Source organism: Puntigrus tetrazona, chromosome 11, assembly GCF_018831695.1.
Source record: "Puntigrus tetrazona isolate hp1 chromosome 11, ASM1883169v1, whole genome shotgun sequence".
Taxonomy (NCBI): Eukaryota; Metazoa; Chordata; class Actinopteri; order Cypriniformes; family Cyprinidae; genus Puntigrus; species Puntigrus tetrazona.
The window spans coordinates 21,695,185-21,711,436 of record NC_056709.1 but is presented as its reverse complement, the minus strand read 5'-3'; the positions used below and the strand labels follow the sequence as shown (position 1 = coordinate 21,711,436).

At 36.1% G+C, this 16,252-nt stretch overlaps 1 protein-coding gene across 1 annotated transcript in view; it reads left to right on the top strand.

The window, feature by feature from the left end:
• The window catches only part of iqsec1b (IQ motif and Sec7 domain ArfGEF 1b), a 145,323-nt gene that overhangs the window by 30,091 nt on the left and 98,980 nt on the right, over nucleotides 1–16,252 (top strand). Inside the window, 1 exon segment of the mRNA XM_043252102.1 lies at nucleotides 4,159–4,194. Coding sequence (XP_043108037.1) covers nucleotides 4,159–4,194 — 36 coding nt within the window.

The following is a 16,252-nucleotide window of genomic DNA, read 5'->3' as shown; positions in this document are numbered from 1 at the left end:
TCCAAAATTAACATTCAACCAAGCACCAAATTCAAGGCAAAATTGGAAGAACAAAATAGCAGGAACTGCAGTATTGAATATTAAGAACTGTAGGTTGACACTTGCTGGTTCAATAATTCAGACAACTCGAAACAAAGATGAAGCTGATTCTGCTCAGTGTGTTAAAGGAATAGTTCACCTAAAAATGAAAATTTGGCTGAAAACTTTCAAGATGTAGATGAGTTTATGGTCACACTTTATTTGACTGACAAATCATTAACTATGACTTTTGCATCACTAAACTTTTAATTTGTTTCTTATTAATAGTTAGTAAGGTAGTTGTTAAGTTTGGGTTATATTAAATATTTATTTATTATATATTATAATATTTGCTTTTTGAATGCTACTAAAGAGCTAATTATTAGGCATGCTATTAAGTAACTTATTATAGTGAGAATCGGTCCCTATATTAAAGTGTTACCGAGTTTATTTCTGGATTGGAACAAATTTGGAGAAATTTAGCATTGCATCACTTGCTCACCAGTGAATGGGTGCCATCATAGTGAAGAGTTATTATATAGATTATTGATGAATTAGATTCTTAAAATCGTGCAGCTTTTCACTTCATAAGATGTAAATTGATGGACTGGAGATTTGTGGGTTATTACGATGTTTTTATAGACTCTCATTCTGACGGCACCCATTCACTGCAGAGGATCCGTTGGTAAGCAATCGATGTAATGATGATTTTCTTTAAATGTGTTCTGATGAAGAAACATACTTCATATTTTGGTTTGCCTATGCTTTCCTTTTTTTCATTAAAGTTGCTACTGAAAAATTTATTCATTATATTTATTAAGCAAGAGTTTTCTACGTGTTTACAAATGTTGAAAATACCTTAGATCATTGGTTTATTTCTAGTTTAAAGTGTCTGACCCTGTTTTGGCTTCTGGCTGGTGGTTAACCAGAGCTTACTTAAGATCTGTAATCAAAGGCATAGCAGAAATTGCATCTGTATAGCTGTCAGCTGAAAACATTGAATGGAATGCAGCATTTCTGAGACTGAGACTTTTTTCCCTTAAAATTAATTTCTGTCAAGAATAAACAGGTCATGTCTTCTAGCCGACTGTCTGCCAAGGGTTTCAGGTTTCCTATTGTGACTTTCAAGTTGTTTCAGTGGAGTGCAGTGGCATCAGTTCTGTTTGAACATTCGTAGGGGTGATGTTTGTTTGTTGTTGTTGTTTCTGTAGAGTGCAAGAGGATTGCAGAGTAAAAATCTCATTCATTTTCTCCTTTAGAGAAATTGATTTTTAACTTTTAAACCTTTCAAGACTGATGTACCATGAGCTCTGAGATTAAGCTGTGTTATATGCTTCTGTTTGAACCACAAGTCAGCGTGAAAAATCGTAGCAATAAACATAATGTATTTATTTTTAGTTGAGTCTTTCTTCTTAAGTCAAACTACAGTACTGTTCAAATGTTGTGGCTGGTAGAATTGATTTTTTTTTAAACAAATCAATTTATTATTCATTTACTTTACCAAAGATACAGTAAAAACAGTAATGCTGTGAAAGATTATTATAAGTTACCATAGTGTTAATATTCTAACTGGTGCTCAATAAATATTTTTTATAGTAGATGTTGAAAACAGTTGTGCTGCTTAATGTTTTTCTTTTTTAGGATGAGATTTTGGTATCATTTACTTTCTTAAGGTTAATTTCTAACTCTCAGTGTAATGCATCCTTGCTGATTTTTATTTTTTTTTACACAAAATTAATTTATAAATCTGTTTATCTATATTTATCAAAACCATAGTCAATAATTTTCAAAATGTTACCTTTGTATTTTATTTAATTGCATTATTACACCATTAGTTCTTTTACTCAGTAATACTTTTGGAACTGAGAGAGTGTGCGGTCACTCCTGTTCTCTATTATTAATTTTTTTTTAATTGTTTATTTTTACTTCTAGACCACATAATGGCTTGTCACACCACAAACAAATTAAAGCAATCATAAGTACAGTAATGTGAGATCAATGAGGTTCATTTCGTCCTGTTAGGCATTGCTAACAGCAATTTAGTGCAAAGTATAGGTACATTTGTGGCATTGTGGATCTTCTCATTCCCTCTTGCATTGCCTCATTTGCCTAATTGCTTAATTTGCCTATTACTGTATTATATTAACCTGCCACTATTACAGCCCTATTTCAAAACCAACACTCGCTGAACCATTATAATGAACCACCCATGACCCTCTTAGGCTGTTTTATTATCATATTGTACTTATAAATGAGGAATATATGCACAATTTTCAGATAACAATATATGTGACTGCTTAATTAGTCAATTATTTTAGCAAGCGGTGGGTTTTCAGCTGAACTTGCAGTTAGCCGTGCTAATAATTAGCAGAAACAAAACAAACAAATCCGGGGAAATACTATAATGCAAAGTATTTTGTTTATTTTATGACCAAGTATTACTTACAATATGGCACTAGTTTATTCTCCCAGTCCAGACAAGCGAGCTAAAGCGCTAACTGCCACGTCAGCGGTTCACCGCATTCATCGAGCCTGCTAGCAGCTTGCATAGAATGCTACAAATTGAATTTTGAAATCTGCCATCTTTGTAGTCTGCACTTGTTGAGGTAAAAGAGATGACCAACAATAATAAAGCACACTCTGAATTCTATACGGTTATTATTAGGGCCAGCTACATGGCTTTTTGACATTTCCAGAGACAAGTCAATACCATCCACTGCTAACATCAACACAGTGGTCTCCTCGACAGCTCTTGACACAGTTTTCATTGTGTGTGACCGTTTTGTTGAGTAATAGGATCAGAACCAGTTCTCTGTCCAGAAAGCTTTCCGACATCTGTCTGAGAGCCAGGCTGCCGGCACTTTTAGGCCAATGAGGACTATAGCTTTTCTGACAAAGCCTTTTTCTCAAAGGTAAACTTGTAAATTATTAAACAAGGGTTTGGGCTAGGGGATGCCTGAGGTAATCTGCCAGTCATAAATGTGAATATTAGAGCTCTCCATCACATGCAGAGAGCCTGCTGCTATTGAGACTGGGTGTATACAGAATGGTGAATGCTTTTTTTCTTCCTGAAATGTCAGAATTTAATTGCAGAAATGAGATGGTGATCTATGCATGTCATTAAAATGTTTACAGCTGGTCACAATATGTTTTAATTCAAAAAGAAAAGGTACAGCAATTGATTCTCACACACACACACACACATAGACAAAAATAATATATTAGTGCTGCCAAACAATTAGTTTGATTACACAATATATGTGTGCTCACTGTGTATATTTATTACGATTTTATATAAACAAACTTGTAGGCCGCAATAATCTCACAATATGACCTCAAAAAATGTTTTTTTCATTCCACTTGTGCCTGTCTTTTGCAGCTTCTTGTACATCACGTGGTGTAGTCAAATTTGAAATTTCTACGAAAAAGATGAATCTGCAGATATGGGCTTGTTTAGGGATCTGTGCCTTTGTGCATACCGAGATAGCACCCTATGTTTCTGCTGGAGGTCCTTGTTTAGACACATGGCATCATGGATTCTGTCAAATACCAACAGATAAAAAAATCAATAAGTGACTGACTCTGTTAGAAATTTCATAATAGGCCATGTTTAGAGTTTCCTTCGGGGAAAATAATCCAAAACAAACATCAAAATCAACACAAAAATGGGTCACTGAGCACAAAATGAAGCTTTTGCCATGGCTGTCGCAGTCCTCTGACCTGAAGGGTGCCAGTATTATTGGAGGGCACTGTACATATGTTCTGTAAACAAAAAGTTTTATTTTGGATCCAATTAATCGCTTATATATATAATAAACACACACGTGTATGCAGTTCAGTTGCTACTGGAAACTTTAATCTCTTAAAAACAACATTATGTAAATTCATTCTGTAAAGGATTCGTCAGATTTTTTAGCTGCTAATTTGTACGAGTGTTTTTGATGGATTCTTTAAAGGGCTGACATAAAAATAATTTCAAGAATCACACTACACTGGTTCTGCCGTGTGTGTTTTTAATTTAATAAAAGAATGAGTTTATGAGAGTTATTTGTTAGTGAATCAGACCACACAGGTCACGTTGCAAGTCACTGCCTCTTTCAACTACTAACTCCGTGTCTCTTTTTTTTTTGTCCCCCACAGGAATGAAAGCGAGGGCTTGCATGTCGCAAATGTCAGGTAGGTTGGGAGAGGACACTCTCTCTGTGGATCTTGGCTCATCTGCTGTCATCATAAAGCTCATTGTAGAGAACTGCTCTGAGAAATGCATTTCTCATTGCCATGTCAAATTATGTGGTGCACGTTATTTAGTAGACACATGTCATTTCCTGACCGAGTCATGCATGTTTGTTGACATTCTCTGCATCCTGTCTCAGATGCACATTGACTTCATGGACGGACATCCTCATTGTCCCTAATACAGATTTTTAATCGGTTTCTGTTATTGGGGATTTGTAAAAAACACTGACAGTGAAGAGTTTTTTTTTTTTTTTTTTTTTTTTTTTACTTTTGCTGCGACTGATTTTTGGATTATGTGGATTATTTTTAAGCTTTTAAGTTTACGTTCAAGGGCGTTGTGTAATCATGGACATACATTTGAAAGCTTTCGCTTTTTTGTTTGTCCGATTTGATTCAAAGCCTTGAATGGTGATTTTATCTAGGCGAAATATTGCCATAGGCATTTAGTCATTTATTCCCCATATGGCACGGCCAGGTTTGTACACGCTACCTTCTGAAATGTCATTTTGCAGTGATGTATGGAAAAAGTGTACATGTTGTTAGTGTGTGTGTGTGTCACTTTTATTTATTTCATTAAAATTGAATGAATGTGTCCTATTGAAAATAATAGTTTACTACCAAAACCACTTCAAATACAAAGCGAAACTGAAATCACTAGTTCAACAATTTATTTCATTTGTCATCATGAATGTGTTTATTAATTTATTTGCTGAAATCTAAAGACAGAAAGAGTAGAAAAAGATATTACGTTTAATGTGTCACGGTTTCATTTGAGCATTACGTTTTTCAGCAAGAATAAAAAATGAGAGCTGAATGTCATATTATTGCTTAATACTTTTTGGGATATTTTGGCTCATTTTCTTGTTTTACTTTATTCGGAAACGAACAAGTGCTATACTACAAACCTGCATTCTTTGTCAATACGTCGCAAATATTATTTAGCCATCATTCAATTATTATTCATAGGCTAAGCCTTTGCATTTGTGACATTACAGACACATCTTTAAAGCACTTTTTAAAGTGATGGCTATAAATATCACACATAGTGTACTCTAAAACATCATACTTTGAGACCTTTTCATCATCTTGAGATTGCTGAGTTATTGCTCAAGTGCTCAAGTGCCAAGTGGCAAATATAAGACACATGTTTGTACTTCAGTAAGACATCCTGAACACTTTTTCCATCAATTTTGAGCCGTGGGTCTCTACATCAGTGTGATAGATTCTGCTAAAAGACAGGTCTTCAGAGCACCCGTGAAGCAGGTCTTTATTAATAACATTTGTGGGGCACCGTCCTATTGCAACTCGGGCCGAACAGAAAGGCGTTCTGTTGAACGTTTACGGCTGTTTCAACTCTAGGTTATTAACAGACTTAATTAGATCCCCTCTCAGCTCTGCGGTGTTATAGCGCGTGAATCAATGTACCTCAACGCTTCCATCCAGCTCGGGGTGGCATTAGATTAGATGGAGCTGCGAAATCCTCAGGGACGCCTCCATACATCCAGCAGGTCCTCCTCGACACTCGTAGCGTTTTGTGAGCGACTGAAACAGTCTTGTTCGGGGTTTGCTGTTGATCCCAGATTTCATCAGCCAGGGAAGTTTGAATTGAGCACTGGAGAGGAAATTGTTGCAAAAGAAGCTCACACTGCTTATCAAAGCGAGAGGCTGTCCCTGAGGAGCGCTTCTTGAGGAACATTGGACTTGTGCAACAACATTAAACACGATAACACACAACAGTTGTTGTCGGTAATTTGCAAATTATCTGGCTGCAGATGGATGATGCTTATTAGTTTTAGGGTGAAGTGCTGTGAGGAATCGAGGGTGAATGATCATAATCGGGGAAGATCGCTGTGTATTTTCTGTTAGGCGAGCCAACCAGGCGCTTTTATAGACAGAGCAAAGCCTTGTTGTCTTAGCCTTTAGCCTGTATGAAAACCAAAGGCCATGTGTTGACAGTCTCTTGGCTCAGTCTTCTTCCCCCGGATCTGTCTTATTAACATGGAAAACTTGATAAGATTATAGAATCGGAAAAGCAAGTCAGATATGAATCTTAATATAAAACTCTTTCCCGTGTTGGTGTGAATGAACCAGATGTATGATTTGGTTGTAAAAGACCTTTGGGAAGAAATCGTAGCTTGATTTGGAGCTCTTTTGAAATCCATTAGATTTTTTGTATTGTTTCTTCCATTTAAACGGTTAATGTTTTAATAGTTAAATGTAATTTTATTAGTCAAAAAGCATAATTAATTAATTGATCAAATTCAGTTTTATTTTTTTTATCAAAGTCTGTTGTCCGTTTTTGGACATAATTAATAATTAAAAGCATCAAAAAAAAATTTTCTCCAGAAATACTGTCTGCGTGTTTACTTTTTTTTGGTAAATACATTTTTCTGGAAGATATTCCTTGGATTCATTGACATATCATGTATTGATTTAAGTTTACTCACTTACGTTTGATTTAATCATCCAAAAGATGGCAGATTTCATGACATTCTGTGTTAAATTTGTATTTTTATGACCGGATTCCGTGTTTTCCGGATCGCAAAAATCATACTGTAAATATTGTGGGGGATTATTAATATATTATTATAAAAATTAAAATGACATAAATTTGTAAATACAAAATGGGGAAAAAAGAAAACATATTGTAATGTACTGTATATAGTCTACTTATGTTAATAAAATATTAATTTTTAAAAGAAGTCTTACACTTGGTGCGACGGGCGTGTTTTTAGAGTTTTGATTGTGGAGGTCTCATGAAAAATATATATATTTCACAGAAACCGCTCTTAGTTTTAAGCAACAGTTTTATCTCTAGAAACGGGGGCAAACACTTGGAGAAAGCAGAGACTGTGGGAATTTTCACTTACTGTAAAGTTCTCTTCTTCGATATCAAAGCTTCGAGCCAAACTCAATTGAGTGAGCAGTCATATCGCTCATATCTCTCCCTTATCTGGACGTTTTTAAGTCCCCCCTCAGTCAGACTTTGATCTCGAGACTGATAAATGGATGCTGGCAGTCGAGTCAGATATCAGTGTTATTTCAGCCACTGTTTTAATGTCGTCAAACTCTCTCATCAGTTTCAAATCACAGACAACATGTTGAGCCTTTCTAGGACAAAATGACACTTTGAGCTGCAGCGGAGGATGTTATCCTTGGATTGTTGTATGAGTGAATGATGATACGCAAGGCAACTTTTTCAGCAATTTTGCCGGGCAACATTTTTTGAACAGCGTTGCTTGGGCAAATTTCTGTCTGGATGTTTTATTTTGGTTGTTGTGGGCCCTGTGTCTCATCTGGTTGCCTGTGAGGACAGCAACATTGCCCAAAGTTGCCTGGCCTGAGAGTCTGCTGAAAATGTTTAAATAAATAAATTAATAAATAAATGTATTGCAATGCAGTTCCAAATGTGTAAACAAAATTCAGTTTCTTTTTTGAGGTAGCATTATACATTATGTATTGCAATTTTTTTTTTTTAAGTATAATCATGTAGTCTTCATGTAGTTATTTATTATGAAAATGATGAATTTATTAATAGATCTTTTAAATGCATATTTTATTCCTACTCTTTCAAGTAGCATCAGTATTTTGTAATAATATTCTTTATTATTTCGTATTTTATTAGTAATATTAATATATGAATACATTTATTTTTTATTGTTATTTTTTTTCAGGTATTATACACTGCTTATGTATACATACGCATTTTTTCCCTGCCGGGTATATCTTCAGAAAAAAATATCTTCAGGTATTCATATATCAATATCTCTTTGTGTGTGTGGCAGTATATATTTAATGACTGAAATACTTCCAAGGAGAAAACATCCTTCACACTTTCAAAACCAAAACTAAACTTCATATTAGTCTTTAATCATTTTGAAAGCGCAATTTATTGTGGATAGCTTAATATATAGCACTTTCTCATAAAACTTACCAAGTGTAGTCTGTTTGACAAATTGTTTCAATTTCGGTGACTCAGACCATCATCAGAGCAGAGTGAAATGTCACCTCTTGCGCTTTTCTTTATTCACCTTACTACAAACCAAAATATGTCATTGCTGTCAGGCTTTGCAAGTGGCATACATCAGCATGACATCAGCACACCTCTGCTTTCCAGCGGGCGGCCCTGTACAATACACATTGTTCCTTCAAGACAAGGACGGACGTGTGTGTGTGAGCAAGTATAGCCGCAGGGAGGTTTTTCAGCCTGGTCCCCAGAGCATTTGCCCTCTCTCATTTTCACCTCAGTCTTTACACTCACCTTCCTGCTTTCTCTCTCGCTCTGTATGTGTCTGCTCATTGATTTGAGGTCTGTAATAGGCTGCTCCATTGAAGCCTATCCACTCAGGGTTTGTGTGTGTGCGTGTGTGTGTGGGGTGCGTGTGCGTGTGTCACACAGCTGTTGGCAGGCTCTGTTCCAGCACTCTGATGCTCACGCTAACAGTGCAGAGTAAGACGGGTGCTTTCTGCTGACACGCTGTTCTGTACTCGGCCTGTGGCTTTGCCAAGGTTAAGTAGGCAGGGCCGGCCACACACTGGTTGCTTGCAGATACTAGGAAACAAAAACATGTGGCTGAGAGAATGCTTCTTTTTCCAGTGTACGGAAGAAGGAGGGTATGAAGGCGTATTTGAATCCAGTATTTGCGTCACATCCTGTCATTCACGCCTCCTATTGATTGGTTTGAGGCAGTCAAAAATTTGCCCTTAGAAAGTAGATTAATATTCCCATGTAGTGTCAAATAGACAATTGTTTATTGTAATACTTAATGAATATTTTTAATGTATTTAATAATTTAGTAATAAATATTAATATGTATTTATCTGTAAACCGGTTTAAAAGTGTAGGGCTAGGTAAGATGTTTATAAAATAGTTATTTATTTAAAAAAATTTATTAAATGTTTTTGTTTTAAATATGATCCTTTATATTTAGTTTAAAACAATAGCTTTAACAAAATTCTGAATAACATTAAAAATGTTTTTATTGCAGCTTTTAATCAATGCATTTTATTCTTACTGAGGAGAATTAATATTATTATTATTATTATTATTAATATTACTATTATTATTGTAGTTGATTTCTGTTGAGTAATATTGTATTCCTGCATTTAAAATTACATAACTCCTCCTTTAGTAAGATCTTTTAGTGTTCCATGTAGTATAGATATTTTTGTGTTTACAAATATATATCTGACTACTGACTATTTTGTGAAGTAGGTCCTCAAAAGTGGGAAAATCATACTGCAAAAAAAAAAAAAAAAAAAAAAAAAAAAATATATATATATATATATATATATATATATATATATATATATATATATATATATTATACTAAAAACTACATAATTGGCTTCTTTTAGCTTCAGACACAGCCTGCGAAGTCTTCTGAAGTTTTTTCCAAAATCCTTTTCTTCTCACTTATTGTGCACAGTTAACCCACCCTGTATCTCTAGCACATCATAGCAGAGTTGGTTTTACAAGGCAATAATTGTCAGTCGCCTCCAGCTTTGTCTCTGAAGTTTTCAGGTTGGCACAAATACTAGCCATACTACGTTGTTGTGGGGCCAGTGTCTGTGTTCTCTCTCTCTCTCTCTCTCTCCCTCTCTCTCTGCATCTGATCTGCTACAAAGGGATGCAGGGAATGTGGAGCAGCCGCACACTGTGAAGTCTCTCTTATGGGGAGCTCACAACCACTGCAAGTGGCTACTGCAAAGACAGCAGCTCTGGGGATCTCTAGCGTCCTGCTTGCTTTCTAGCTCATGTTTTTTCATCGTGAGTGATAGTTACAGAGCTCTGTACAAGCACCTGTGCCCTGTTAAAGTGAGCGCTGTAAAGCCGCAGTAATATATGTGTTGACTTTACTACTGTTTGGTGGAGCTGGCCTTATGCGGCCAGGTCACAAAATCATTAATTATTAAGAGCCATTGAAGTTGCTACTGCTTCCTATAAATAAAGGCTCCCTCAGGGTTATAAGAGATCTGAGGTACACCAAAAGATAGACAGACAGAGAGAGAAGAAAGATTTTGCAGCCAGATTTACACCTTTTATGGTTTATTACCACTCTATCGGGTTTTATTAATTGTAGAATAGGGCTATATTGGGAGTAGCATATCTGTCAATATTGTTTTACCATTATTCTGTGTGTATACCATACCAAGTTTTCAAATAGTAAGATTTTTTTTTAACCAAGTCCCTTTTGCTCACCAAGCCTGCTTCCATATGAGCACCACTGATTCAATTTTGGATGTGAAATGTCTTGTGAACTGCAGTTGACCGGTATCAAATGCACCCATTATTGACAGTGATGGTTTATCAAGAGTACTCCACAGGACAGTTTTATCACAGCACCATTTTTTGGGATGGAGGTTTAGCACTTTATTAAAAGGAGAGCAGTTGAATTATGGAGGTACACTGCTTCGAGCTCTGTGCCTCTGCCATGATATATTAGCAATATGATAATGACCTCTGTATGATTCATCTGCACAGTTAAAGAGGTCACTGCAGCAGGAAACAGAGCTGGGGAGATACACTTACAAACATTAGGCTACAAAAACACTTTGTTGTTGCCAGACCTTTGACTAAATGAATGCTCACTAGAGATGTAACGAAATGAAAATTCTTGGCAAAAGCCGAAACGGAATAAAATTAAACAATGGGCCAAAGGCCAAATACAGAACATGTTTTTTTTTACGTTTCCCCCCCCCCGTGTGTTTTGCTAATGTCCTTCACTATTACATAAATGAAATAAACAAAATGTGTTTTTTACTGTTTTGCCTTGCATTTCAAAAGAAAACTTTAGCGCTTCTTTTTGTAAGTCTCCGCCTCAGAACGTTGGCTAAATGTCTAATGCACACAAAAGTCAAAACACTTTAAGAGTTTCGAAGTCCTGAAGTCCCGTCATCGGATTGGTCGACTTATACCAGATTTCCAGGAGACATGTGTGTCGTATTCTTTAACATTCCGCCTGGAAACAAATATGCCGTGATGCCGAGCCCCTAACGAAAGATGAAAGCTGTTGTGTTTACAACTGTGACGAGCACTGCTGGCATTTAAAAAGTATGTGAAATATTTAACGTTCGTGGCATAGAACCTTTAAATATGTCAGAGAGTTTGTCTGTTATTGTAGTGACATTTCCAGCCACCAAAACTTGACGCTGAGCGAAATGAACTGTGATTTGGTTCTTTGACATGTCAGTCAAACTGCCTTATGGCCGGGCATTGACCAGAAACACTACCATATTTTCCAAACCTTCACCCGTCAATGAAGGTCTGGCTTTTTGTTGACAACCGCAGATTTATAAATGATTCTCATTACGAATTTGGCAAGCTGTATCGTATTGTCACATGTTTTACATTCATTAAAAATGTTACAGAGCAACTGTCGAGTATACAGTATCAAAGCACTTTGGACTTTGAACCCCAGCTAATGAGTAGATAGCAGCATGATCTCACGCAGCCCTGTCAGGAATCAGAATACATGCAATTCGTGCAAGTATTAGGAAACACAACATTCTGCAGTTTATTAATTAATTGTTTAAGGCCATTTTGCAATTTCAATCATCATGCAGTAACCAGCAACAACCAACCCTTGCACTACTCATCAGAGACATGCGATCGCTTATTTGGCCGATCACCGAAATTACGTTCTGTGCACCCCTAATCCTCATTTAAACCAAAGGAGATTGTCTGATTGATGTATAACAGTGGTTTTATCTGAAGAAGGTTAAACACCAACGATAGACCATGTTTAGTTCATTTCTTCATCTCCAGAGGTCTGCCAGACACACTTGTGGCTTGGCCTTGTTTTTCAGCACCCATGTGTTAGCAGTCAGACCGTTCTCAAACTGGCAGATCTGTGATGGATTGTTGTGCAGTGAAGCTGAACCGCATAGCCACTTGGATTCGGTTTGTTTCACAGCACCAGGGGCCAAGAGAGAGTGAATCAGAGCCCTGCGTATTAAACCGGTGGCTTAATGGTTCAAAGCTTCTTTACTTTCATGCACGGTTGATGGTAACATGGAAGTTTGTCTGGTGGATCTGAGGAAACCGTTTGAAAGGAATGAACAGATCTGTGATCACTATGCTGATCAGTCTGGACCATTTAAACTCAATTACTCGGTTTTGTAGTTTGGGTGCCGGCCAGTACTGCTAAACGCTGCTCCATTGCTATCAGCATATGCTCAATGAGAGATGGGAATAGTCTTTTGGCTTTGCTTGAGTATTTCAATCAGGGACATTTTATTTCGCACTGAATCACCAATATAATACTGGCAGAAATGGCACATGAATCGATGCTGTCAGATGAAACCAAGGACCTTGAACTAATGAAAATTTGCCCACCGTTTTCAGGGTCAGTAACCAGGGTGGGATAAGGAGTTCAAAGGGTTAAGATGAGACTGAATCAAAAGCAATCACCTGACATAGATTATGTCGTTTAAGGAAAGGGTTGCCACAATGTCATGCTACTGACTTGCAAACGTTTGCTTTTTACGAGGCTATGGTAATTTAATCATGTCTCCATGTGCTTCGCTGATGATGTTTTATAACATGTTCAAGGTCAGTTTTTTTTCAGTGTTTATTTCCCTTACTTGCATGGATTTACAAATAAATAAATAAGTAAACAAACTAATAAATACTTAACAAACCTGTGTTTTGTGAGTGGAGCACAAAAGGAGAAATCTAAAAAAGTGATGATTTATAGCGTAACATTAAGACTGCCAAGGTTTTATAAAAAGCACATAAAAACATCAAAAGAGTGGTTCTTTTGGAATTATTCAACCAGGTTTATGTGAGAAAAATAGAGAAATTAAATCATTTTTTACTTTTAATAAATCATATGACCCATAAGGCGGTGCAAAATTTAAAACGTATGACCCAAGCAGTACAAAAAAAAACACATTCCATTTTTTTTTTTTTTTTTTTTTATTCAAATAAAAATAATAATAAAGCTAAAAAAGAGAGTTATTTTGTTAATACAATAAAACAGAACTTTAATAAAATTAAGTTATCATTCACAGTAGGCACATTGATGGCTCTATTTTTAGATTTTCTGTAGTGTTCCATGGAAAAAAAATAAGTCAAACATGTTTGTAATGAGAAGGACAGTAAATGATATTAAAATGTAACACTTCCTTTAAAATATTTGGGGGGGGGTGTGTTTGATCACAGTTCGCTTTTAAATAGCTCTCATAAAATGAAGCTCACACTGCTGTTTTGCAGCTCAATTAGTCCTTGAAGCTAATCTTAGGCTAGCTTTGAGTTCTTGCCAGCTTTTTGGAAATTTTTTTTTTTAAGTTTAGGAACGATTGTTTGGTTGTAGGAAGTTATGTAACTCTAGAACCTGCTCTGCGGTGATAACAGAAAGCTTATGGCAGCCAGGGCGGAAACTCAAAGGGATTTAATCCCATGACATTACCGATTATCATTGGTTAGCAGAGTCGCTGAGGAGAACAGCTTCTTTGTCTTGTGGTTATGGCTTGTAAACCAAACGGCTTTGACGTGACATTGCAAGATCTCTTTTTTTTGGCCGTGAAATGCACAGTCATTAATATTAGCAGGCTGGAAATGGACATGTGGCTGGCCGACGTATTAGAAAGTTCATTAAGCTAAATTATTTATAATTCAGCCCTACATGCTGTGCCAATGACTAAAGAAAGCACACAAAATAAGACGACTGTTTGGTAATTAATAATTTAGTCTTCAAAAATGAAAATGATGAAAACGTGTTGGGATTTTGATCAATTTGAGTCATTGGTTTGTTGCCATGGCGACAAATTAAAGTGAGATTTTGGGTAAATATAAATTTTATGTAATAAGTTTAGCAATTCCAAGTAGTTGATTAACTGGATGAGGGACCTTGGTGCCTCTGATTGAAATTCAATTGAAGTTTTGTTCAATCAACGGAATCCATTTTAAACAAAATACTGAATGCATGCATTCCATTTAACTGATTAAAGAGCATGTGTCGCCTCCTGTGAATGTTAATACTCACATTTAAGCCTGACTAGCCAAGTTTCGTAATTCAAAAAAGCCAAACATGACATTCAAAGCATGCCTGGCTCAGATACCCAGCAAACATCTGGTCTTTTAATCTCATGTAATATTGACTTGGGCGGTATGCTCTGTAATGCTCAAAAAATCTGCCTTTTTTGAGGCATTATAGGTTTTATATGTGGGATGTGAGATCGAAAAATAAGATCGGGTAATTGGTTTGGTAGAACTAGCATAATCTTACCAGGTGTCCGGGATGGGACAGATTCCGTTTAACCGCTTCAAACCTCTGGTCTCTCAGAAGCAGTTGTGGTGAACATGACATCTAATTGTACTGACAGTAAGCCTCTTATACACCTTCATTAGATTTCATTAATAGTCTGGAAAAGATTATTACTCATTGCAAAAGCAAATTAACCCTTGGCCGGTAATGATTAGGCCGAGCAATTCTCCCGTAATCTACGATACCACCATCCTTTTGGGACGTAATATGAAGATTTTTAGATGTTCTGCATACATTAGCCAAATGTCACCTGACTGGCTGCACAGCGTTGAAAGGCAGATGTTATTTTCTGGTCGGATGCTACCTGCTTTTCACAGGATTGTGTCTTCAGCGCTTTAGATTATCTTGTGCACTGATATGAGGATTATAAAACTGAACAGGAAGAGATGTAATCTGTTCCCTTTTAATTAATCATAGAGACTTAAAATGGCTTACATTAGAAAAATCTGCTTGTTTCATCGCTTGTTCTGTGGAAAGAAGGACGATGTGATATATAGCTACAAAAATATCCATTTTCAAGCATCTGATTATATTCTTTATGTATCGCTGTATTTATGCATTTGGTCTAAAATCTCTTAAAAGCAGGTTAAAATCAATGAGCTAAAATCTAGACCTAATACACAATTAGTAAAAAAATAATAATAATAAATAAAAAAAAGTGTTGCTTAATTTCATTGCAGAGTAAAATGATTATGAATATATTGTGCACATTTATTCATCCGGCCCTAAGAAGGACTAACTTGATGTCTTTATACATTTTGGATAAGCACAGGATTTTGCTTTTAATCTTAAATGACTTTACTTATTGTAGAGTTAACGACAGATATTCAGATCACAAGAAATATGCTTTTGAGTTGAAGAAGCATGGCATGGTTTTAAACTACTTAAGATGGAATGTTTTCCAGCAATATTGTCCTTAAATTTTTTATTTCCTTTGTTTTCAAGGGCATGTTATTTTATTTATTTATATTTCTTGGAGAGATGATAAAGAGTTTTCATGAATTTAGCAGTCTGGTTGATTATATAAACACATTTGTCTTTCTTTTACATTCGGTTGTTGATTTCCTCGCATGTTCTCACTCTTTTTTTTCTCTCTGTCCACCCCTTACATTCTTTCAGCCAGATGAGAGCTGATTCAGCCAATAGTCAGTTGCGATTATGCGTATTTCGAAAGTTCCTGACCTTGATTTGAAATCATTGAGATGCAGTGCGCACCGGATGCAAGTAACAAGATATTCCAGTCATCTAACAGCCTTGGTCAGCTTTCCTGGTATATAAGCACTGATGGGTTTCCCACACTTCTTCAGTGAGTTTTAGTTGCCTGCCATTCAGTTGAAAGAGGATTGAAAAGAATGGACAACCACTGAATTCAGTCCCAGTGTCTGCGTATATAATGAAGACTCAGCAATGTAAAAAAAAAAAACCTAATTTAAATCATCCAGGTTTATTGAATGCTTTATGCCATTTTTTAACTCCTCTGCTCTGATTCGTCGCATGGCCTAGTCTGTTGTGATTTGTCTACCGCGTACAGCACATCAGAAATGATATGCCCATTGCCATAGTTCTGTATTTTCAAGACTCAATGGAAATATGAGCGTTTATTGTTTATCTTACTTACAGGTTGTTATTCAGTGGAGCTGCTGGTCCAAATAAACATTGGATTCTGAAGCATCTTTTCAGAGCAAGTGTGTTGTCTATCCTTCTCTCAACTTCAGTAAAATGACGTG